We start from the raw sequence: 21,256 nt of genomic DNA on the forward strand, positions 1-21,256 counted from the left end.
ATGACTGTGCAGGAAGAGAAGGCATATCTCAACGATGCTTACACACATGCATATATACACAAATACACATGCATATACGCATCCTAACTAATATATTTCCCAATGATATTTCCCCCGCCGCCCCTTGTCACGGGTGCATTGGCTTTGGTCACAGCTCTCCCCTGCGATGTCTCGCTTTCCCTCCATTCCTTTTTACTCTTCCTCAAAACAGGCCAAATCCTGTGGCGTAATGCATTGGCCGTTTCCCAGGATGCGGCACGTGCGTGAATGTTGTGAATCTTGGTTTCATGTCACCGCCGGTAAAACGGATGAATGCTCCCTTGTTGCCCATTTGGTCACAATAGTTTGGTGCGCTGAAGACTGTAATGCATTTGCCACCGTGTTCTATCTCGTACCCCTCGTCCTTTACCTCATGAGAGCGTACGAGCAGTTTAAGGTTGTTATTGTTTAGGAACGTCTCGGTTACGTCCGGCCCGAAAGACAGGCAGCTCACCCCACGCTTACTTGGGGCTCGCCCAGGCATCGGCTGTGGATCGGACCACAGGCTTTCGCAGATTAGACCGCTCTCAGGTATATCACGGAATCGGTTAGGGTGTTGCAGGTCATCCAATGTCACCTTATCCGAGGAGTAAAGACCGCCGTGCACTACAAACACCTCGTTGTTAATAATGTGACCGATTGGAAGACTGTTGAATACCTCCGTGAAGAGGCGAAACATTTCGCTGTTGTACTTTTGGGTTACTTCCCCTTCAAACCCATACATTCGGTTCATGGAAACACCCTCATGGTTCCCACGAGATAAGAAAAAGTGATCCGGGTAAAGTACTTTGTACGCAAACAGCGTCATGATATTTTCAAATGAGTACGAACCGCGGTCCACAAAGTCACCGTTGAAAAGGTACCGGTTCGTTTCCAAGGGATTCCCGTTCAACTTGAATATATTGAGGAGATCGTAATACTGCCCGTGCGTGTCACCACACACTGTTATTTCTTCACCAACTGGCACGTTGATGGACACAAAGTTAGGGCATTTTTTCAGAATCTTCTGCACCTCCAACAGGATAAATATGACGTCGTGCCGGTCAATGAGTTTCTCTAACCTGAAATGCTCCTTCATCGCTTCCACGAATTCTACGGTGACGGTTTCATTTTCGATACGAGGCCCATCGTAATCAGCACGCACACTGCCCAGTTTAATTGTCTGCGACAGAGGTGCCTCGTCTGGAGTCATAATGGCATTTTCAAAGTTGATTCGGCGTATTTCCTTCTTACAAAACTCCACCTTCGCCTGCGCATCGGAATTTTGTGGTGCCAAATCCACAACTTTCTTGTAGTTTGTCAGCGCCTGCTTGTGTTTTCCAAGGCTCAGATACGCGGATGCCTTGTGGTAATAGGCCTTTGCGAAGGTTGGCTCTATCCCTAACGCCGCATCAGCGTCAGCAAGCGCCGCACCGGGAAGCTCAGCTCTAAGCTCTGCAAGTGCACGGTTGCAAAACAATGTTGGCGTTTTTGTCAGTTCGATAGCCTTCGTATACATGTCAATGGCAAGGTGCCACTTGCGCTCACTAAAGGCTGCGTTTCCCAGCTGCTTCAGCTTGTCTGCTTCCTCTACCCCGGCCATCGCAACACGACCTTCCAGCCAATGCTTCAAGAAGCAAAGGAAAAGAAAGAACACGTATTTAGCTGAGTCATATATATATATATATATATATACAATAATCATAGTAATAGAGAGGATATGCAAAGAGAATGATTTAAAGAATGCTAATGTGTTGGCATTTGCACGCACTCTCTCGGAAAAGTTGATAATGACCCCCCGTTCCCGCCACCGGCCAGTCCCTAACGCGAAGCTGTGGTGACCCACTTTGCATCCATGGCGCGTTAATAGAGGGAGGAAGGTGAGACCAGCAAAGCACGCCTGAGAAATAGGAAATGAGTCGAGGAACTTCAAATAGTCGAAACCAACCCCACATGCATTACGGCAACCACGAAACGGAAGACTTCCTCGAGAACTCTACACTGCTAAAAAAAAACGTAAAAAGACAGCCGTCAGTAACGGCGGTTAGAGGGCCTCTCAAAACGACTTCCCGTGTTGCGACCCTAATCATGAAACACAAGATCATCAAGATCCCAAATCTCCGAGGCACACACGCCCACCACCGTAAACAACATACGTATACATACACATATGAGCGAAACCGACAACATCACGTGTGGGGGACCTCACAAAAATAGTTTTGGGAATCACGAAGAGCAGCATCTGTCGGCACATGCAATAAGTAACCCACACAGTCGTGGACCTCCCAGCACCGCCTCAATTACAGTAAATTAACGTGAGGAAGTAAGGTCCTCCGGAATGTAGAGAAAAATCGTCGTAGCAAGAACCTGCGGCTGCACGCCAACCGTAGTCCACATGTGTGGGCTAAAGATGTTTCGGCCTACACAACGCCCATGCTACCGTTAACGGGCGTTGCACCATAGGTGGGGTGTGCAAAGTTGGTTGTGTTGTAGTATTGGCAATCGAAAAATCGCTCTAGCTCACCGCGCTGCAGCCGCTCCGTTGTTTCCTCAAGCGCGTCAAATACGTAGTCTGGGAAGTGGTTGGAAAACATCGATGGGGAGCACACCACGGTTTGCACGTCGTCCGGAGTCTCGAATGTAGGGACAAACACGTTCTCCCGCTTGCTACAACAACAACATGGGATGCAGCAACAGCTTTTAGGAGTCCACCGCACCACGGCCTTGCGTAGGTGCACCAGCGTATATGGGGGAAACAGTTTCCTCTGATCCATAGGGAGTACGCACGCTTTGGACTGCAACTGCGCTCGCACTGCCCTGCTTTCCTCTGAAGATAACGGTTCACACCTGCCCGCCGAGCTGTTCCGCCTTCCTAGAATGCATCTGTTCGCGAAAATCAACGGTTTCGACATGTTGCAGCTCTCCAGCACGTCCAGCACTGATTCCCGGAGATCGTCAAAAGTGTGAGAGGCCGTCCGTGGGATTACATCGTTTCCGACAAAGCAGGCTAAGATAAAATCTTTGCTGTAGTGCGCAAGAGCCGGTGACATCAGCCCCCCAGGTGGTGAATACGCAAGGCATCGCAACCGCTCCCGTACGCCCTCTTCTGTGGCGTAGAGCAAGATGCTAAGTACCGCGGCAACACCAGCACCAAGCGAGTGCCCCAGGACGACGAGTCTGTAGCTATTGAGCCCACCATGCAGCACCGCCTCGAGCACACCCGACTCCCTCAGCTCGCGCAACACGTATTCAGCAGACCGTTTTATCCCCCCGTGAACATAATAGTCGTTGGCGCACGCGCGTTCACTATTCGCCAGATCGGGAATAAACAGTGGCTCCGGGGTAGCCGTCACATCGGTTATGCAGTCGACAAATGAGAGCGTCCCACGGATTGCAACAACAATGGATGCCGTCTCTCGGTCCAAAGCGACGTAGAACACAGGGCGAAAGAGAGCATTCCTCCAATTAGAAAGGATAATATCTTCCTCTGCAAGGCCACTCACCTTGAGGGCAGCCGTCAGATCGCAGAAGCAACCCGCCCCCTGGTGCGAGTTTGCACGCTTGCGGCAGCACATCTTTGGGTCGCTGCAGCACAACTTCGGTAGGCCAGTACAGAGGTTCATATGAAGATACAGAAGACACCCATAAGCGGCCATGTAAAAACGGCTGTACTGCCGCAGTTCCACCACACACTGCCGTTGCTGTGAGGTTAGCAAAGGGAAGTAGCGGGCCTGGCTACTAACGCGCTCTTTGCACCCATCATCTGGTGGCGGAAAGCGAACGTGCGCCACACGCTCAAGAAGCACCCGCCGCTGTGCGTCGTGTAGCAGGATCATGCCCGCAAATATGTCGCTGGGCACCAAATCATAACCTTGAAAGAACGCAGCTAGAGTAGCTGCTGCATCCTCAAACACGTCATCGTCGTCTTCTGCTGGACGGAAGCAACAGCAACAAAGGAGGCGACACCGCCTGCCCCACAACATCTTGTACTCCTCTGAGTCCCCCCACTTGCGACCCCCATTGGGGTCGAATGAAAGGAGGAGGGAGATGACATGCAGCAGCGAAACCACGATATTGACGAGCAGAGATGCGTACAGGGAGCGTCTTGAAAATGGATCGCACATTTTCATAAACCCGTCATACAAGGAATACTTCAAAACAACGGAACTGAGCGGCAAACAACTTAGCGCCGTTGCTGTCGTCAAATAAAGAAGCGTGCCCACATGACGCCGCTTCGACACATGGAATGGACCACCACGACAACTCAGCAACGCACTAGCAAGGTGAAACGAAGCGCCAACACAGCTGATGATTCCAAGGGCGTACACACACCGTTCGTATTTTGGAGGAACTCCTGGGCATCCCTTCATGTCAACACTGAACCATCCGCCAAAGCGCGATAGTATAAGGGTCCCACTAGTAGTGAGAGCGGAGAAAAATACGAAGCTGGATAGAAAAAAATCATCAGTTCCAGTGCGCCACTTCCTTCCTAACCATTGCAACGCCGGCATTCTACGAAATAGACGTGAGGAGAAGAACGCAAACTTTCAATAACTGCAAGAATGGACACACCAGCGTGTTAAGCAACCAGTGGATGCAGCAGAACCCTGGTACACCATGCACAATAACCCCCCGAGTAAAAGCAACATTAATGGCTAAACCGAAACCCAGTGGCTGTCATTCACCACCGCTCAACGCAAAATGCACCCTTCCCGACTTACGGTAGACGGCAAATAAAGTATCAGCAACATCATATGAATTAGAACAGTGTCCCAGGTAGATATTGCACCATGCCTCGTCCGTGTGGCAACTTAAAGTGCGACACGCAGCGGGCATATTAACAACCGAGCATTAACATAACCATAGCACATGTGTACGCAAGTACGAGCAAGCACAACAAACACCTGGTGGCACAATAAGGAATATCACAGGGAAGAAACTAGAAGAAAGGAGGATAGACGGTGTGTACACAAGGCACCGACATACTCGCCTCGCCTCTTGGAAAGCCACCACCCACAACGCACCACCAAAAAGGCATGCCGTGGCTACGGGCCTCCTCAGAAATAGAAGGTAACACTGAAGAAACAGCAATGGGGGAAATTACTGCAGGTACGTGTCAGTCAAGTACAGCACTCTCGCTGAAAGCGTTGGTATCAATCAGCACTAAGTTGTCACTCAGTCGCGCACTACAACTTCTGTCCTCATACACAGCCATGCAGCAGAACATCTCCACCACATGTATCACCCCACAATGCATGCAAAGCACGGTGTGGGGCGGTTGTATGGGCGTCGATACAGCAACAGTGAATAAAGATGCAGTGTAAACACACATAGCAGGAAGGAGTTAGGGACGGTAAATGCCGGTACAATCAACACCGCTGCTCAACATTTGTACACATTCAAGAGTCCTCATTGGATGTGTCGGTCCGCCTGTCGTTAGACAGTTTCTCATCGTCGCAGCGGTGTCGTGCCCATAACATGTCACATTTCGCATAGTCCAATGATCCAAGAGTCAAAAGAGAAGGGAAAAAAGAGTAACGAGGGGAAGAAGGGAGGAATCAGATAGATTGGTAAACGCAAAGTTGGTTTCTCGCTCATGATGGGTCGTCAGTGCGCACTACAACTGCAGTCACATCACGCAGAGTAAACGCTATTGGAATATCTCCGCCTCCTGAAATCGCCCCACAACGATTTCTGCACATGTGAGGCGTTAGACAGAGACGTTGTACTTGATATCAGTGTAAAATAAGGACCATGTTGGCACGGAAAAGACAAGACAATGCAGTTGTCATGACATCTTTTCACTGATGCATCCCCTATTCGCATAACTGTTACGTAAACATAATCACACATTACTCATAACACAAGTTGCTAGGACAAGCGACTTCACTACACGGTGTTGCTACGGAAACATACCTCACTGTGCTAACATACACTGCATCAGAATGCGATTACATGCATCTCAGCGTCACCTGGAAATCTGGGATACAATCGCATCATACACTTGTCTAGTTTCGTAAGCAATGAGTTCTTGGTCACATACCACAGGTAATGTACTCTCTCAAATGAAAATATTGTGATGAGCACCGCTCGAGTATTCTGCAATGATTCCGTTTGTCGACTCACAATGTGACGATGGAAAAGAATGAGGATATCAAGTTATTGCATTTTAGGTTTTCATGTCAACTAGAAAATCAGAGAGCCGACACCACATCCCCTCAGTATCTCTACGCAACTAGCTCCGTATCCATTGCCTTCACCGCCGGAATACAATATTCAAATGAAAGCAGAACAATACCAATATCCCACGCGTCGTCACAGGGCCCCAAGTTGTTTTCGTGTATAAACGGTAATTCACATTTTTGGTTCGGTATTTGTGAGGTGCGCTTGGAACGGCTCCGTCCAACTTCAATTAATCCCTCATAAACGCCAGGCTGTAGGTGAGAAACTCTCGTTACCATTTCACCACTGTTGAGTGAATAAGGTGTACGGTTAGTTTCTACAACATGTGGCATGTGTTGGTCCTCAGTTCCGGGGATGCATAACGTTGCAGGGGAATCTTTTGCGTCTGCAAGTGGCGACAGTGCCTCACAATAGGGGAGAGGGTGACCACAGCACCCAATAAAACTGTTGATGAAGGAAGCCGCGGAGCACTTTGATGAAATAGATAAAAATATATCAATAACTTGCTTTAAGAAGTCACATTCGACTGAAGTTTGCTTGCAATGCTCACTGGACCAGGAGTACATCATTTCCACGGCTGCGTTGATTTCAACAAAAAGTAAAGGTTTTTTATCTCGGTGAAGAGAGTCTGTTGAAGGCAATGAAACGCGACCAAAGTTTACCGTCACGTGCTGATGTGGAAATACACGCCATTCCCCCAACTCTTGGAGAACAAAGATGACTCCTCCACAAAGAGGTCCTTCCTGCCGGGAAGCAGACACCACATTTTCCGTATTTCCATATTCGGGTATAAAGCATGCCCCCACAAGAGACTCATTGGAAATAGGGTATCTTTGCAACACCTCAGCTTCAGAAAGGACAAACCACGGAGGGCAGAGATGCAAGAAGAAACCGCAACAGTCAAAGTGAAAAGGAAGATTGCGTACCGTGCCACCATGTCGCAAGCATAGTTTGCGTTCGGATATTTCGGTCATTGTGAACCAACAGCATGGCGTTGAAGCTAAGTGGATTTGGGCATCATCATTTTCCTCCATATCTTCATTGTCCATACGATTCTCAAGCTGTACAGGCTCTCCTGTAGCAGCCCAGTAGTTCAGGACCCGGCCTGCATGAAACGAAGAGTAATTAGCGGAATAACGTCTCTGATTTGCCCGATCACTGAAATCCACATTCATCAATGTGATATCCTCCTCAACATGAAATTGGTGAATGTCTTGCATTCGTGGAAGGAAATATTTTGAAAACGGTCCACGAAACGGAACAATCCATGCACGCCAATAACCAGTTGAATCGGAACTAGAAGCTGGCAGCTCTATCTCTGAGGACGAAAAAATATCATCAAAAAACCATCCATCTTTCTCCCACACAATATGACCTGAATAAGGTGTCTCCACAGCAGAAACTGTCGAGACAGATTCAGCAGCAAGTGATGGTTTGCTTTCCAATGCTGCTACCATATTCTGATCCATTAGATTTGATCCTTTAGACAGTTGGTGAAGAAACTGCAACCCTCCTTCGGTGCGTCGGAGCTCTTTCTGAAGCAAACGAGTCCTCATACAATCAGCAATATTCAGCCGCTGTTCGCAACGAAAGAGTTGAATAATGATTGGTGTCGGTGATGCACCGGGAACCTCCGAGGGTTCCACGCTAACCTTCGTAGTAGACAACAGCAATGACTGAGCGGAACTGCTCCCCACACACCAATCACGCATTGATGGAACAGGGTTTGCTGAAATCGTGGGGTACCTGAAATTCCCGTCATTTATATAATTCAGAAGCGTTTCTTGCACCCCTTCCGGACAGTAGTAGCAAGGCGTAGCAGACAGAGGCAAAAGGGAATTCGGCGCCACGGTGGGACATCGTGTCTCTCCTGTTCTCTTAAGAAAATCTCCCCTCTTCCGCAATACAATATACCCCCATCGCAGCATCAGTCGAGGTAGACACGGAAATGCACTCCGCAGAGCCTCCGCCAAACTATGGAAGGAAATAAATGTCATTACAGTGCAGAGGCCCCTTCCCCACCCTACTTGTGACAAGAACAGAACACATGCATCACACATGCAAAAGATAAAAATATATACGTCGACACAAAGTACCATATATTAACAGCGCACATAATCATGAACTCATGAACGCAGCGATATTCATATCCTGCAAGAACAAAGAATATACCCAATGAAAAGGTATCAATCATCTTTTGACTGGAACCAGGCTACTTTGATCCAACCCTATCAAACTGGTATGGGTAAAAACGTACCAGTTATTATGACACCTAGATAACACCATGTATTTGAGTGTTGATTATTTAGCCGTTCACACCAATCACCAATGGCAGAAGTCCGTAGAGTAACTGGCAAAACCAAATCAGTTGTGTTCACGCGTAGCATATACACCATACCGTGCAACTAATAACGGTACCGATATGCCATTCACACTCACACATCCCACAGATTCTCCACGCTATCTGTCACCGTGCTTGGCACTTTCACAAGTTCCATCTGCTTCAGCTATGCTACTTCAGTACCACTAATTGTACAAACATATTCCGTGGCGTATGCCCACACAGACACACACACGTGATAATCCTACTGAAAAGAGGCAATGTGAAGAAGTAAAAACACCGATGAAAGCAATACAAAAACAGCGAGTGGGGAAGGCGACCTACCCGAAAAGAAACATTAAAACGCACATTAACTTTTTTCTAATGGAAAACAATGGGTATCATATCAATGGACGAAAATAATTAAAAAAAGAATAACAATGCAGGGCAGTGAGCAGAACCATACAATGAGTCAAATGGGAATGCAGCAGCAGCCAACCACGGTTGCAGCAAACATGTCGCCTCGATGTCTCAATCATAACCCACGTATGGTAGTCTGTGTTACCCTTGGGTTCATACGCCCTCCTAAAGAAACAAGTTGTAAAATGTTATACTACGCCGGAAACTATTTATTATTATATCCACTCTCTCCACAGAACCAATCACTCTCTCGTTATTAACACACTAAATTACGGAATAAAAGTTAGACATTAGTGTCACAGCGCTCTTCAGATGTTAAGGGGTTTCGATATTAGCGAATAGAATGAGGAGTAAAAAGAGAGTCAAACATATCAAATCATAAATAACAAATAACCAAATATGAGAAGAAGGGGAAGAATAAAGCATCATGTACTCATTTAGTTATATCAGACACCACCTGCCCACCATGACGCCGCACGAAATCCAGACGGCGGGGCACCAGGAATGCCTTCCCTTTGCCAAGTCGGAAAAAGATGGCAACGGCAAGAAGCCCGCTTAGCATGCCAATAACGCTACCAGCCACTACATCACCGCTGTGGTGACGATTGTCGCGTAACCGACGAAGTTGCGGGAGAATGCACGGTCTCGGCATGTGTTTTTTCTCTTAATACCTTGCAATATTTTTCCACTACATGATAGCTGCATCGCAACTGTTATTGAAGGTGCGGTTTGGTGCGGAAAAGATGTGGTGAAGGCCTCAATCCGCATAATGGATTGCATCCTGCCGTCGCATGCCGCTAGCGTTATTTCATCTCTTCCCTTTCTTCTGCCGAGTTGTTAGAGCTGCATTTAAGCCTTATGTACCTTTACTTTTTTTTTCTATTCTTAAAGAACACTCAGCCCTCCTTATAGTCTTAGCGGTTGAGCAGGAAATCAGCATAAATAAAGAAGTGCGTCAATACTTGCCATATTGGCTGTTGCGACGAGAGGAAAGTGGAAATTTTTGTTTCTCTGCAGTAATACTGCACGTTTTCCTCCTTTCTTTTCCTTGATTTTTTTCAGTAGAGTACTAATTAATAATAGGTGTTTAGTAGTTTCCTGGTTACTCATAATAATAATAAGTGAATAATATGTCAACAGAGGGAGGGGGAACGAGTGATGATAAAAAAAAAAGGAGGATTTCAGCATTACTCACAGATATTCCAACGAGTAACCGAACACCATCTTTATTGCATCGAAGAAGTTTGCTCTCCACCCTTCCTTCACGTTCTGCAGTTCACCCTCCGGAATGCCCACCTGAGCAAACTCCAGCAACGTCACCCCCTGTTCTTCTTGTTCCAGCGACATGACAACGGAGCTGTGGATGCCGCTCGGCCAACTGCGAAGCCTCCATTGCATCTTAATTAATGAATTTGGCACCACTTCAACAAAGAAACCCGTGATGACTCCACCAAGGAAGTCAAATATGCCTCCCGAGCGGGGGTCGATCTTCGCGGGGGCACGCGTGTATACTGAGGCTCGCTGCTCATTCATAAGCACAGTGAAGAGCTCCTCAACAGGAATTCTCCACCGCATCTTCCACGAAAAGTTTGTGGACGATACATTACCACCTGCTGAGCTCGTTGTAGGTTTTTCGTGGGTGCTTGCCGACTTGTTATTCTGTGGAGGTGGGGGCGGCAGCGATGATCCGTTCTTCAGGTTCTTACCGATTTGATAGGTCTCAAACAACTCTTCGAAGTATTTGGTGATGACGCCACGGACTGCTGCACGACCCTTCGCACGCACGACAGCCTCAGCCCTCTGCGTCTCATCTTTGTTATCCGTTGTCGTAACCACGATATCGTACTCGTCGCGGAAGCTATCGTGATCAACCTCTGGAACAGTCATCTTACCCGACACCTCCTTCTCACCGGACCACTTCAATGTTAGTTTAAGTTCAAAGTAACACATCATCTTTCCTTTGCGCTGTGCAACCGTCACGTCTCCAGAGATTTCACTCACCTCCGAAATGTGAAGGTTGTAACCATCGTCATCGCTGCATAACTTGAAGTTGTTAAGTCTGCGCTTGAGTTCCTCATGGCAGTCGTTGGAGAGGTCCCGTTCTTCCCAGTGCCAAGCGTTCACATTCTGTCCATCCTTACGGTCATTCACAATCCAGCGCGGATCTCCTTCACCTATACGCGCCATGCTCTGCCACAAAGTTGGTTAAGCTGTGATATATATATATATATATATTTCTCCTCGTTGGACTGTTCTGCCTCGTTAGACTTGACTCCTCTTTGACACCGTTTCACTTAGCGCCCGGAAGATTTGAAAATATCTTCTCCCTTCTTGTCTTTTTTTTTCCTAGTTGTTATGAGATAAGATCTTTCTACTTCCTTTTTTGTCTTGTTTAAACGCCCCTCTACCTCTTGAATCCTTTTGACCACTTTACACGCCGCTATCGAATAGGAAAAATTTTCACATAGGGGAAAACGGTATACTTCTTTTCACCTGTTTAAAGTAGTTCTTTTGCTTTATTCCGCACCTGCACACAAGTATATACCATGCGCACACGCGTGTGTATGAGTACAACCTCGTTACCTTCTTATGTGCTTCTGTTGCCGTTCAAAGTTAATTTCCGCAGCTCCCGCTTTTAGCGACACCCACACCCCACCGGTGTACAGCGGTGCCCGCACAGTAACGTTGTTGCTGATTTCCTTTCAGTTCGTTTCGGTTTAACGGCGCTCGATGGGACCGGTGGAAGCATTAATAAACAAAAAAAGAAGGCAGAAACAATCCGGGTGAACTGATGTGTCACGCGACATTGCTTCTGTCGCACAAAACCTTAATTGGCTTCTTTTCTATTTTTCCCCTCCATTCCTTTACCGCTTCTTTTCACCCAATTTCACTATTTTTTCCCCCCAGTGGATGCAATCTTTCCTAGGCACAGATGGGCATTCATTAAGTGTCGCGCCGACTATTTGCTCCCTTCCCTTCAAAATCTTCAACATTTATTTTCAACCTCTTCATCAACATTGTTCTCCTCCGTCTCCACATTCGAGCAATCAATGGCGTCACCATCCTCGTTGTTGTTGCTTTCGCCGCCGTTGCCATTACTGGCGGCTTCTTCACCGCTTATGTTGGCACCTTCATTGTTACAATTGACTTCCATGGGACAGGAGACAGAATCCGACTCGGTTTTCATGGGCAACGTCGCGGATTTCTCGGGTTCCGTGTCTTCCCCCCCTTCGATCTTTCGCCGGGAGTGGCGATGGCCCTTTTCACCCTCCTCGTCGGACGAACTTTCTTCGCTTCCCGAAATGGAGCCCGTACGCCCCTCCTTTAGATTGCGCTCCGCCAGTTTACGTTCGTACTTTTCGGCGTCACGGCGGACGACGTCAAGAAACTGCTTTCGTTGTACCTCGCGCAGTTTCAGTGTCTCCTCAGGTGGTTGAGGGTTTGCCGGCGGGCGGGTGTACGGCGCTGGACGACCGAGTGGCCCGCCAGCATAAACACCGCGCGGTGCACCCCACGGCTGCTGCGGGGGCGGGGGGACGTACGCCATTGGGGCTGTTGGTGGCATGACATGCATACCTGGAGCCGCAGCTGGTGCCTGAGGAAGGAGACTCGCCATAAGCACCTGTTGCTGCTCTGCAGTGAGGTTGTTTACATCTATGGCGCCCTGCTGCAGGAGCTGAAGGAGAAGAGTGGCACCCTGTTGCTGCTGCTGTTGAACCATACCAGGCAAGAAACTCGCAGGAACAGACACGGCAGGCACTTGAGGTTGTGAAGGAACTTGTGGATGCTGACCCGCGCTGCTCGCAGTATTGCTGGCGGCGGGCGCAGGGGTCGGGTTGTTGTTGTACCCTTCAGGCCTGCCAACGTTACCCTTGCTAATACCAACCTTTATTTTCCTTCCAGCTAGTGTGAATCCGTTGTACTTCATCGCTCGCGCACGATCATCCTCGGTGGCAAAATCAATAAAACCGTAGCGATACGGATCCTCGTCACGACCATTAAGGGAACAATCAACAATAGTGCCACATTGGGAAAAGACCTGACGGAGAACCTCCAACGTCACACTTCTGTCAATATTACCAATGTAACAGCCAAACCGCTGCTGTCCAACATGCGCCATCCGTTCGGCGCTTGCCTTTGTGTGTACTTAGAACTTAGGCAGACACCAAGAAAGGAAGGTCTCGGTTGAGTGCAACAATTCAAAATAGGGACCTCTGTTTCCCCGCAGTCGTTCCCACCCCTCAAAAAAAAAAAAATACCACCACCACCACCAACAATAACAACAAACACCCCACCCTTACTTTTTGTATTTGCCTTCTTAGTTATTTTCTGATTTGTCACTTTCCTCCGTTAATCTTTTTTATCCTAATGCCCTCTGCGATTACCTTTTCGTCTTGCTTTGATGGTTTAGCTATCTATTTTCTAGGCTCCGCTCCGCCTTTAGTCGTTACCCTGCGCCTTATTATTAGTTATGTCTATTATCACCACAGCTGTTACTGTTATTGTCCGATTTCGTAGATAAACCTAGTACCAGACTTCAGAAATTACCTTGTGGAAGCTAGCTCCTAGCATAAGGGTTGAAAGCAAAATAAATTTTAAAAAAGCAAACAGAGAAGTGTGGGTAGTAAGAAGGGAAATGATATAACAGTGAGGTGCAAAGAATAAAAAGGAAAAGGAGAACGGTAGCACTATCGATACTCCCCATCACTTTTCCTCCTTCTCCCTTTATAGTCCCAAGTATTGTACTTTTGTGGGGGAAAGGCAGGCCAAGGAGCTGAAGTGGGGGTGGGGGGAAAGGTGATGATGAAATGCTGATGTCAACAACAGTATATATAAACTGATGTGCAATTTTTTTTATAAATTATTTCGCTGCCGTACAAGAAATGCACATATTACACGATTATATTACAAAACACCGGTGTCGATGAGGCGACTTTCACCAATCTCAGCACTCCTACTCTCCCTCTTTCCTTTGCAATCCCTTTATTTTCCTCCCTTCTTTGAAATGCTGTTGAATATTAAACACTTTAAAACTTCGGTGACACTGGTGGTGAACGCTTTTCTCCTCTCCTCTCTCCTCCACATTCACACAACCCCACACGCGTACACCGTTATGTAATCGGAGAAAAGAAAGTACCGAACATGATATAAGTCCATCTGCAGCTTCCAGATCCGTAGACCAGCCATACGAGGGCAGGCGTGTACATTTACGATGTTTTTTGCGAAGACTGCGATGACTCCTCTACGGCCTTCCGCTTGCCTACAGCCCTTTTCTCGCGTCTAGCCGAAGCCTTCAACTCCTGTGCCAGGTAAGCGGCAAAGGACTCCTTGTTCATAACTTCCATCTTCTGATACACGTTACGATGCCGCTCCATGAATAACTGCCGTGGTGGGTGGAAATCAAAGGGAGCTATGTGCTTGAGAACATCCCTCACATGCTCCGTTTTGTTGATGATAACGTCACATAGATCCTCAATACACAGCACGTTGTACTCCCCGAGTGCCTTTTCTAGCATGAGATTGCCATTGATGAGTCGTTTTGTTTTTGTTTCTTCATTCCAAAGAGCCCCACGTGTACGTAGCAACTCGTTTAGTTGCGCTGGTTCGGGGTGGCCAACAACAGAAAAGGGGCCTAACTGCTTTACAAGTGGGTCGGTGAAGGGGTTCAAACATAAAAGTCGTGCAGAGTAAAGTTTCCTAAGCCCTAACCGGCCGAAGGCCAAAGCAACTTCATGTGGTATCAACTTACCGCGCGCCCGGACAATCAGTACGACCCGCGAGTCTTCAAGGGACTTTCCGTACTCCTCTTCTCCCATTCGCCCTTTCTTACCTGTTGCCTTCTCACCGATCTTTTGAAACAAACGCCCTTGCTTTTCCCTCAGTTGGGCGCGTTTTAATATCGTCTGCGCACTGATAAATTTCTTTGTGCTGAGCTTTCGCTTCCTCTTAGCGTCTATTTTGGCCTTGTGTCGCTCACGCCGCTCCTGCAGTTTGTCACGCCGGAGCACGCGATCTACGCGGAGCTGCTCGACAGATTTGCGCTGCAGAAGAATGGTTTCCTTCACACGCTCTCCCGGGAGCCATTTAGGAGGGTTTTTACCCATAGCAACTGCACAAACTGAATATATATGTATAGAAATATATATGTGTATGTATGCAACGCTGAAACTTTGGATGAAGCACGAAGCCGAAATGGGGCGCCCTCTCAACGGGAGATGTTACGCTAGCCTTCACTAATACATTGTTTTTTTTAAATACGAGTATGAGAAGTTTAGATGGAAAATGTGAAGAAGGAAGAAGCAGCTAAATCGAATAGAGTAACAGCAAGGGATAAACACAGGCGAATGTGCAGCGGTTACGGCGGGGAGCCAATCCATGAACGAGTGCTCGAGAAAGTAAAGTATACGCACACACAAAAAAGACAAAAACAGCACGTTGCCGCTGTACCCGCTCCAGTTTCTGTTGTTTATCGCCTCCCTTCCTTTTGTTTATTTTTTTTATTATTACATTTGCCCTTCTACCGTGCGACGCCCCCACCGACAGCAACAAACAAAAAGGCGTGCGGAGTATGATAATAATATATGTGAAACACGTGCACTTGCGAGCGGGTAGAATAATTTAACATTTTTTTTTTAGTCGTACGTAACACGAGAAAATCATATGCGACACACACCACCACAAAGAAAAAAAAACAAGAAACGAAAAGAGTAAGACAACAATAAGAAGACGATCAGTAGCCGCACATCTATTTGCCAACCTGGTACAAAAACCTCACAATAAGGACGAACATCAACGTAACGAAAAGTGGAATAAACTAATTTTTTCTCCCCTTTTGTTTGATATGAAGAAAAAAACTTGGGAAGAGGAGGGAGGTCATACAAATAAAAAGGAAATGGTTGGTGCAAAACGACGATCGGTTCTCCATCATGCTTCCTCCCATCTCCCATCACTTGCCTCATATGAAAGCACTGGAATAAACTAATGCATATTTCAGTGGCATTAGCACCCCAGTCGGCATTTGCTGCGGCAACGGTATTCGGCTCCCGCTACTTTCGCTTATCTGAGTCAACCAACATTCAGCTAAACATTATGGTCAACTCCCCCTCTTCCTCCACGTATTAGGTAAAACGCATTTTGCCTCATGCCATTGGCAGAGCTGAATTAGCGTGTATAAAAAAAAATATATGAACTTTTACATGGACTTGTGTATTTTATTAAAGGGAAAAGGTGGGGAAGACGATCCCCTTAGTGGCGCAGAAGCTTAAGTTCAAGAGATATTTGCCCCTCAGGATCGAGATTCATATCACCACGTATAATATCACCGGGGGCTGCCGCAACCTGGCTAAGCATGATTCGCAAAGTTCCCATGAGTCGGTCCTTTACAAGGTCATTTTTGTCAAGTATGGATATGTGCAGCACATCGCTGCGAATGTCGTACACCTCCAATGCCGCCTCAAAGTTGAAATCAGGGTTGAGGGTTGAACTAATATACGGGGATTTGCGTGTTTGCTTGCGCAGCTGTAACTTGACGTATGGGTCGGAGACCCCAATAGTTTCTTTGTTCTTCAGATTCCTGCAGCGTTGCACCGTGACGAAAAGCGTTCCACCCCCGTGGTTTTCAACACCATCATCGTTCGGCACCGTCGAGCGAGTGCTTGGAGGTACGATCGCATCGCTTGTCGACTTCAAACTATTCGCAAATGATTCCGATACCGCACGCGACGGCGCCTGTTGGGGAGCGGAACCTGTTGTAGTTGTCCCACCGGTGTTATACGGTAAAAACTCAGGCATGATTAATAGCTTCGAGCGAACTGTTGTCCTTGAACCGGATGTTTTCGACATCATGCAGGTGTATTCGCGGCCTTTGCTCTCCACCAAGGACTTCACAGGCACAACACACTCACCAATTAGAACGTCGTACCCAGGCACATCAAAATACATCCAAAAATGCAAGGTGAGTTCTGTGTCGTACAAAATGAAACTAAATACGTCACTAAACGTCGTGTCCAACCCGCTGTAGATATTGCTTTTCAGAAGCCTCTTCTTCGGGTCTTCACCGGACATCAACAGTTTGATGTAATACGGCGTCTTCGCCCGGTCAGACACGTAGCGGTGGTACCACTCGTTTGCCCGCAGAAAGCGAATGCGTAGAGTTCCCATAGCAGAGTCAGCAAGAGAAGTGTCCATTTCATATCCCTGTACTATTGGAAAGGTCCACCTTTTGGGATATTGCATCATACCAACCAATGTCTTCCGGAAGAAATTGTCCAGAAAGGAACCCACGGCTGGTACGGCATCCAATGCCACTCCACCTGCTGAAATGTCGAAATTGAGCATCCATAGTTTCATAATCGAAACAGACATGTTCCCGAAGCAGGGCCACACGGAAACATATGGAAATAGCACAACTCTTGTTTGCATGCTGAGTTGCAACCGACGCACGTGGACGTTCATATCCGGACCTGGCATATCTAAATGAATAACAATGTCCATATCACTGTCCCATGTCATCGTAACATCCAATATCGACTCCTTCTCCCGACTGGGATGATACTGGATACCGGTGATTACGAATGGTTGGCTGCCCATAGTGCACTGTTTGAGATTCATGCTGTAAATAAAAGAAGGCTTATAGGTCTCAAGAAGTGGTTCAAGGCAATTCTTCACCGTTGTCGCTGTCGCTTCGGAGATAGGTTTCCACATTTCGTTAATGAGGGAGTTCAACCACTGGACATTGTTCGCGCTGGGGTTGATGAGCCACTCAGGTAAATCCCTTTCAAGAACTGTTTTCATGAACTCCTTGTCCCTCATAAGACGGTGGGCATGAAGAATGTTGAATGCCGTTCTTTTGCCCTCCTTTCGAATCAGATACGACACCGCACCGACGACCAGAGCAACTTCCACGAGCAAAACGAGTCCAATGGAATAGATGCATCGCAGTACAAGCCACGCAATTACCACCGCCAGAAAGATGTGACTGGGGTTATTGAGCTCACCGAAGCGCTGCATCAGTTCATTTGCCTTTTCCATGGTTGCTCGAGGGTACCACACCGACTCTTTTGATAAATATGGCAATTTCGCTGGTTCGAATGGGTATATATATATGTATCTGGATTCAACTCAAACACCGAACTGAACACAGAAGGAACCTAACCGGATCCTTTCCGCGTTACCGTCCCTCCCCGTTTGCGCTCAAATATCAGAAGCTGCCGTCGGGGGTCTTCCTATTTTTCCCGTCCCTTTGGTGTTATCCCCTGTCTTTCTTGTTAACAGAGCTTGCTCACCCTCGCTCTCCCCCCCCTTTCGTTTTGTTCTTATATTTAGCTGTTTTTTCCTAATATGAGATGGTATTGCTTGTGCCTTCACCGTGATGGTGAATGCAAGTAACGACAAAATTCATTGCGAAAAAGTGCCACATAAAGAGAAGTTGCAGAAGGGAGAGAACTTTACACTCAGTAGAATAATACGTGTGCACCAAACCATCTCTATGTCAATATACCGACTTGGGGAGTCCCAGCACCTCCATGACACACCAGAGTACAAAGAAACTCTTCTTCACTCCCTACTTTCATATCGTTACAGCTAATCGAAGTGGGCAGTTACCCATTCGGCCGCAGTATTGATTTCAAGTAGCACATCTGCCGCCGCGCATAACCACCACAAACTGCCCGAACTCACTGAACTGGAGGGCAGCCGCTCCTTCCATGCAAATAGTTTGTTAGTGCGGCATGGCGAAATGAAAAGCGCCCAATTAGCGTTGTGAAGCTGCCTTAAACCTAATGTAGCAGTAGAAATAGTTGATCTCCCAACTTCAGAAAATAGCTGTTCCAGGAGTTTCTTTCCTTCTGGAACGCGCACAACCGACGGATCAGCGCCCACTACGAAGCAAACGACACCACCACGACTCCTATGGAGACCACTTTGGCTACGATTGGACACACGCATGCCGGCCTCAATAATCGACGAAATGTTCGGCACGTGAACTATGGTGGGAGGCGTAAGTTCGTTACTGTCATCCCCCGCTGCAACCGGGAACCGACGGGCTTTCAAACGATATGAGCGGGTCGAGTCGTAACCGTCGAAAGGACGCATTGGCACTACCCACTGCCACCGCCCCGTTCCAATGAGCTGTTCCATCACTTCCGTTTCACTCCCTTCTGTTCCCTCAGGGAAGTTTATGATTAACGCATCCGTTGGAGCGACTGATAGTTCTATCTGATTATTCTTCTCAGCACCCTTAGCAACCTGATGCTGTGGGAGAAAATGCATTCGCAACGTGTAAGTCGGGCTGATTGTCACAGTGTTACCATCCGAAGACAGTGGATGAACGATGTTTTCGTCGCTTGAGGAACCACTCAACTGTGAATACCCTTGCATGGTGCAGCAATATAGGACGTAGGAGTGTACAAAAAAAAGCATCACGACGACTAGTGGGCGTCCATCAAAGAAGTAACGCCACGGCACCGGCATTCCCCTGCGGACCTCCAAACACGTCTCCACCAACAGGAAAACATATCAAATGCCATCCGTAGATAAATCAAAAGGGTTATGCAACATGAGGAAATAGTGGGAGCGGGGCTGTGAAACGGAGTAAATGAACTTGAGAACAAGTGCACGCAGCAGCATATGAAAAGAAGCAACCATCGTTTGGGGTTCCACAAACCTCTCCCTGACCAAATCAAGGGTATTATTACACCTTCATTTGCACAAAACTTCGCATTTATGGACCCTTCAAGAGCCTTTTTTTCCCTTAGTTCAAGTGATCATCGGGGGAGAGCAACCGCTTCCGCTGCCTTCGCAGATGCTCTGCGAATCCTTCATCATCGGCTTCCATCTCAGCCACAGCCTTCGGCTCTTCGAAAGCAGGGCTGTCCTCTTTTCGCCCGCCACGCATCTCACGTAGTACCTCATCTTTCACGAAACTGGGTACGGTGGGGGAAGCAAGAATTTGACCAGCCTCAAACCAATAGTTTTCGCCCGTCGGAGAACCATCATGTGTGTGCCGACGCGTATTTTCATCCTCCGTGTGCGCCCGCATCAACCGCTCCGATGCTACACCACTCATATAACGTGACAACTTCTCACTGTAGTGTGTTTGTTGATACCGTGTTAAACCACGTGGGTCCTGATCCCCAATGAGGCGCTGGGCCTCACGCATGAACAAACGGAACTCTGGTTTATCATTCATGATGCTCTCGAAGTAAGCTGCCGCCTCTTTGGTATGCCTTCCTTCCTCAACTGCCCTCGAGATGTGTGTTTGCATCCACTCACTACTCGTGTCACGCTCAACAGCGTCCGAAACCGGTCGTTGACCTCCACATTCCGGAGCACCGTGTGGAGACCATTGTGAGTTACATCTGTGTTGCGGACCGAATCGAACGGTAAAAACTCGGTGACACCGCATTTAAACCGAAAGATGCCTCTAACAATACTCGCGTATTCGTGCTTTTTTTCCCCCCTCCCCTTGTAGCGACGTGAGGAATAAACCCTTGCGCTTGACTTATTCTTAGCGCACCCGCAGATGAGCGGTCCACTGCGCAGAGGCTGGACGCATTTATAGGTATACACATACGTGCGCCATAACCGAGTCAATGTTCAAAGATGAGAAAGTGAAACAAAATAAAACTACGTAGAGTAACAATGCGGAAAAACACCCGCCGCCGCCACAAACACCACAAATTTCCTTCAGGTAACCCTAAATAATTAACCCCAACAAAGTTACCAGACACACACTCAAAAAAAAAAAAAAATGTCACAGGCAGGGTGAGAAAAGACACCATTTAACGGGAGGTGGTTGTTCTCTCAACCTTCCGCGCACTTTAGCACTCAGCTGTTCATTTTTCAAACCCCTCAAAACGTTACTACAAGTGATAAATCCATACGCATTCACTCCCGAAGCGAGAAGTGAGTAGGAGAAACGTTATACTTATAAATGTAAACGTCTGGTCGGTGGTGCTTACGATGGGCTTCAATTTCTTCCTCAAAGTACGGCTCCTGCGCAAAGCTACTGGGAAGGGGATCGCCAAAGTTTGACCGCGCGAGTTTTGCGAAGGCACCCTGTTTTTTCTCTGTCGTGTGAGGAGCCCAACTTACGCGCCTTGCGTGACTGATGGCCTCCTTACTAAAAAAATCTTCCGTGCGCACGGAAAGACACCGTGTGGCTGCTGTCAGCGATGAACCGTAGCAACTCACCGCCACAGATCGCAGACGCACGCCTCGCAGGACCATCTACAACTTTCCCTCGTTCCATTTGTTTGACATTGTGTCATTTTAGAAAAAAATAATAAAAATGAATAAGCAAACAGCTGCAACTAT

At 47.5% G+C, this 21,256-nt stretch overlaps 11 protein-coding genes and 6 non-coding genes across 17 annotated transcripts, besides 3 other annotated features; all 17 read right to left on the bottom strand.

Annotated features, from left to right (window-relative positions):
- Nucleotides 1–202: 202 nt before the first annotated feature.
- On the bottom strand, nucleotides 203–1,621 carry Tb10.05.0110 (serine/threonine protein phosphatase type 5; the record flags this gene model as incomplete). Its single annotated transcript, XM_822757.1, has 1 exon — nucleotides 203–1,621. One exon carries the CDS (start codon nucleotides 1,619–1,621, stop codon nucleotides 203–205), a length of 1,419 nt encoding a protein of 472 aa, XP_827850.1.
- A 69-nt stretch (nucleotides 1,622–1,690) lies between these two features.
- Nucleotides 1,691–1,713: a microsatellite.
- Nucleotides 1,714–2,438: 725 nt separating this feature from the next.
- Tb10.05.0120 (uncharacterized protein) lies at nucleotides 2,439–4,529 on the bottom strand (the record flags this gene model as incomplete). Its single annotated transcript, XM_822758.1, has 1 exon — nucleotides 2,439–4,529. The coding sequence occupies one exon, from the start codon at nucleotides 4,527–4,529 to the stop codon at nucleotides 2,439–2,441; it is 2,091 nt and encodes a 696-aa protein (XP_827851.1).
- A 482-nt stretch (nucleotides 4,530–5,011) lies between these two features.
- Nucleotides 5,012–5,078, bottom strand: Tb10_snoRNA_0044. The gene has a single exon (XR_002989849.1). It is a non-coding gene; the product is annotated as an H/ACA snoRNA, TB10Cs4H4 (small nucleolar RNA).
- A 53-nt stretch (nucleotides 5,079–5,131) lies between these two features.
- Nucleotides 5,132–5,227, bottom strand: Tb10_snoRNA_0045. The gene has a single exon (XR_002989850.1). It is a non-coding gene; the product is annotated as a C/D snoRNA, TB10C4C4 (small nucleolar RNA).
- A 14-nt stretch (nucleotides 5,228–5,241) lies between these two features.
- On the bottom strand, nucleotides 5,242–5,310 carry Tb10_snoRNA_0046. The gene has a single exon (XR_002989851.1). It is a non-coding gene; the product is annotated as an H/ACA snoRNA, TB10Cs4H3 (small nucleolar RNA).
- An 87-nt stretch (nucleotides 5,311–5,397) lies between these two features.
- Nucleotides 5,398–5,477, bottom strand: Tb10_snoRNA_0047. Its single transcript, XR_002989852.1, has one exon. It is a non-coding gene; the product is annotated as a C/D snoRNA, TB10C4C3 (small nucleolar RNA).
- A 96-nt stretch (nucleotides 5,478–5,573) lies between these two features.
- Tb10_snoRNA_0048 lies at nucleotides 5,574–5,660 on the bottom strand. Its single transcript, XR_002989853.1, has one exon. It is a non-coding gene; the product is annotated as a C/D snoRNA, TB10C4C2 (small nucleolar RNA).
- Nucleotides 5,661–5,676: 16 nt separating this feature from the next.
- On the bottom strand, nucleotides 5,677–5,741 carry Tb10_snoRNA_0049. Its single transcript, XR_002989854.1, has one exon. It is a non-coding gene; the product is annotated as an H/ACA snoRNA, TB10Cs4H2 (small nucleolar RNA).
- A 504-nt stretch (nucleotides 5,742–6,245) lies between these two features.
- Tb10.389.0030 (hypothetical protein, conserved) lies at nucleotides 6,246–8,300 on the bottom strand (the record flags this gene model as incomplete). The annotated part of the gene is made up of 1 exon (XM_822759.1): nucleotides 6,246–8,300. One exon carries the CDS (start codon nucleotides 8,298–8,300, stop codon nucleotides 6,246–6,248), a length of 2,055 nt encoding a protein of 684 aa, XP_827852.1.
- Nucleotides 8,301–9,374: 1,074 nt separating this feature from the next.
- On the bottom strand, nucleotides 9,375–9,593 carry Tb10.389.0020 (phosphatidic acid phosphatase alpha, putative; the record flags this gene model as incomplete). Its single annotated transcript, XM_822760.1, has 1 exon — nucleotides 9,375–9,593. The coding sequence occupies one exon, from the start codon at nucleotides 9,591–9,593 to the stop codon at nucleotides 9,375–9,377; it is 219 nt and encodes a 72-aa protein (XP_827853.1).
- A 539-nt stretch (nucleotides 9,594–10,132) lies between these two features.
- On the bottom strand, nucleotides 10,133–11,128 carry Tb10.61.3210 (hypothetical protein, conserved; the record flags this gene model as incomplete). Its single annotated transcript, XM_822761.1, has 1 exon — nucleotides 10,133–11,128. One exon carries the CDS (start codon nucleotides 11,126–11,128, stop codon nucleotides 10,133–10,135), a length of 996 nt encoding a protein of 331 aa, XP_827854.1.
- A 28-nt stretch (nucleotides 11,129–11,156) lies between these two features.
- Nucleotides 11,157–11,176: a microsatellite.
- Nucleotides 11,177–11,927: 751 nt separating this feature from the next.
- Tb10.61.3200 (uncharacterized protein) lies at nucleotides 11,928–13,061 on the bottom strand (the record flags this gene model as incomplete). The annotated part of the gene is made up of 1 exon (XM_822762.1): nucleotides 11,928–13,061. One exon carries the CDS (start codon nucleotides 13,059–13,061, stop codon nucleotides 11,928–11,930), a length of 1,134 nt encoding a protein of 377 aa, XP_827855.1.
- A 726-nt stretch (nucleotides 13,062–13,787) lies between these two features.
- Nucleotides 13,788–13,808: a sequence feature (AT_rich).
- Nucleotides 13,809–14,148: 340 nt separating this feature from the next.
- Nucleotides 14,149–15,045, bottom strand: Tb10.61.3190 (60S ribosomal protein L7, putative; the record flags this gene model as incomplete). The annotated part of the gene is made up of 1 exon (XM_822763.1): nucleotides 14,149–15,045. One exon carries the CDS (start codon nucleotides 15,043–15,045, stop codon nucleotides 14,149–14,151), a length of 897 nt encoding a protein of 298 aa, XP_827856.1.
- A 1,141-nt stretch (nucleotides 15,046–16,186) lies between these two features.
- Nucleotides 16,187–17,971, bottom strand: Tb10.61.3180 (calcium-dependent lipid binding protein, putative; the record flags this gene model as incomplete). The annotated part of the gene is made up of 1 exon (XM_822764.1): nucleotides 16,187–17,971. One exon carries the CDS (start codon nucleotides 17,969–17,971, stop codon nucleotides 16,187–16,189), a length of 1,785 nt encoding a protein of 594 aa, XP_827857.1.
- Nucleotides 17,972–18,523: 552 nt separating this feature from the next.
- Nucleotides 18,524–19,411, bottom strand: Tb10.61.3170 (hypothetical protein, conserved; the record flags this gene model as incomplete). Its single annotated transcript, XM_822765.1, has 1 exon — nucleotides 18,524–19,411. The coding sequence occupies one exon, from the start codon at nucleotides 19,409–19,411 to the stop codon at nucleotides 18,524–18,526; it is 888 nt and encodes a 295-aa protein (XP_827858.1).
- Nucleotides 19,412–19,691: 280 nt separating this feature from the next.
- Tb10.61.3160 (hypothetical protein, conserved) lies at nucleotides 19,692–20,204 on the bottom strand (the record flags this gene model as incomplete). Its single annotated transcript, XM_822766.1, has 1 exon — nucleotides 19,692–20,204. One exon carries the CDS (start codon nucleotides 20,202–20,204, stop codon nucleotides 19,692–19,694), a length of 513 nt encoding a protein of 170 aa, XP_827859.1.
- A 623-nt stretch (nucleotides 20,205–20,827) lies between these two features.
- Nucleotides 20,828–21,169, bottom strand: Tb10.61.3155 (hypothetical protein, conserved; the record flags this gene model as incomplete). The annotated part of the gene is made up of 1 exon (XM_822767.1): nucleotides 20,828–21,169. The coding sequence occupies one exon, from the start codon at nucleotides 21,167–21,169 to the stop codon at nucleotides 20,828–20,830; it is 342 nt and encodes a 113-aa protein (XP_827860.1).
- Between the last annotated feature and the right edge of the window lie 87 nt (nucleotides 21,170–21,256).

Source organism: Trypanosoma brucei, chromosome 10 (assembly GCF_000002445.2).
Source record: "Trypanosoma brucei brucei TREU927 chromosome 10, whole genome shotgun sequence".
In the NCBI taxonomy this organism is placed as follows: domain Eukaryota; phylum Euglenozoa; class Kinetoplastea; order Trypanosomatida; family Trypanosomatidae; genus Trypanosoma; species Trypanosoma brucei.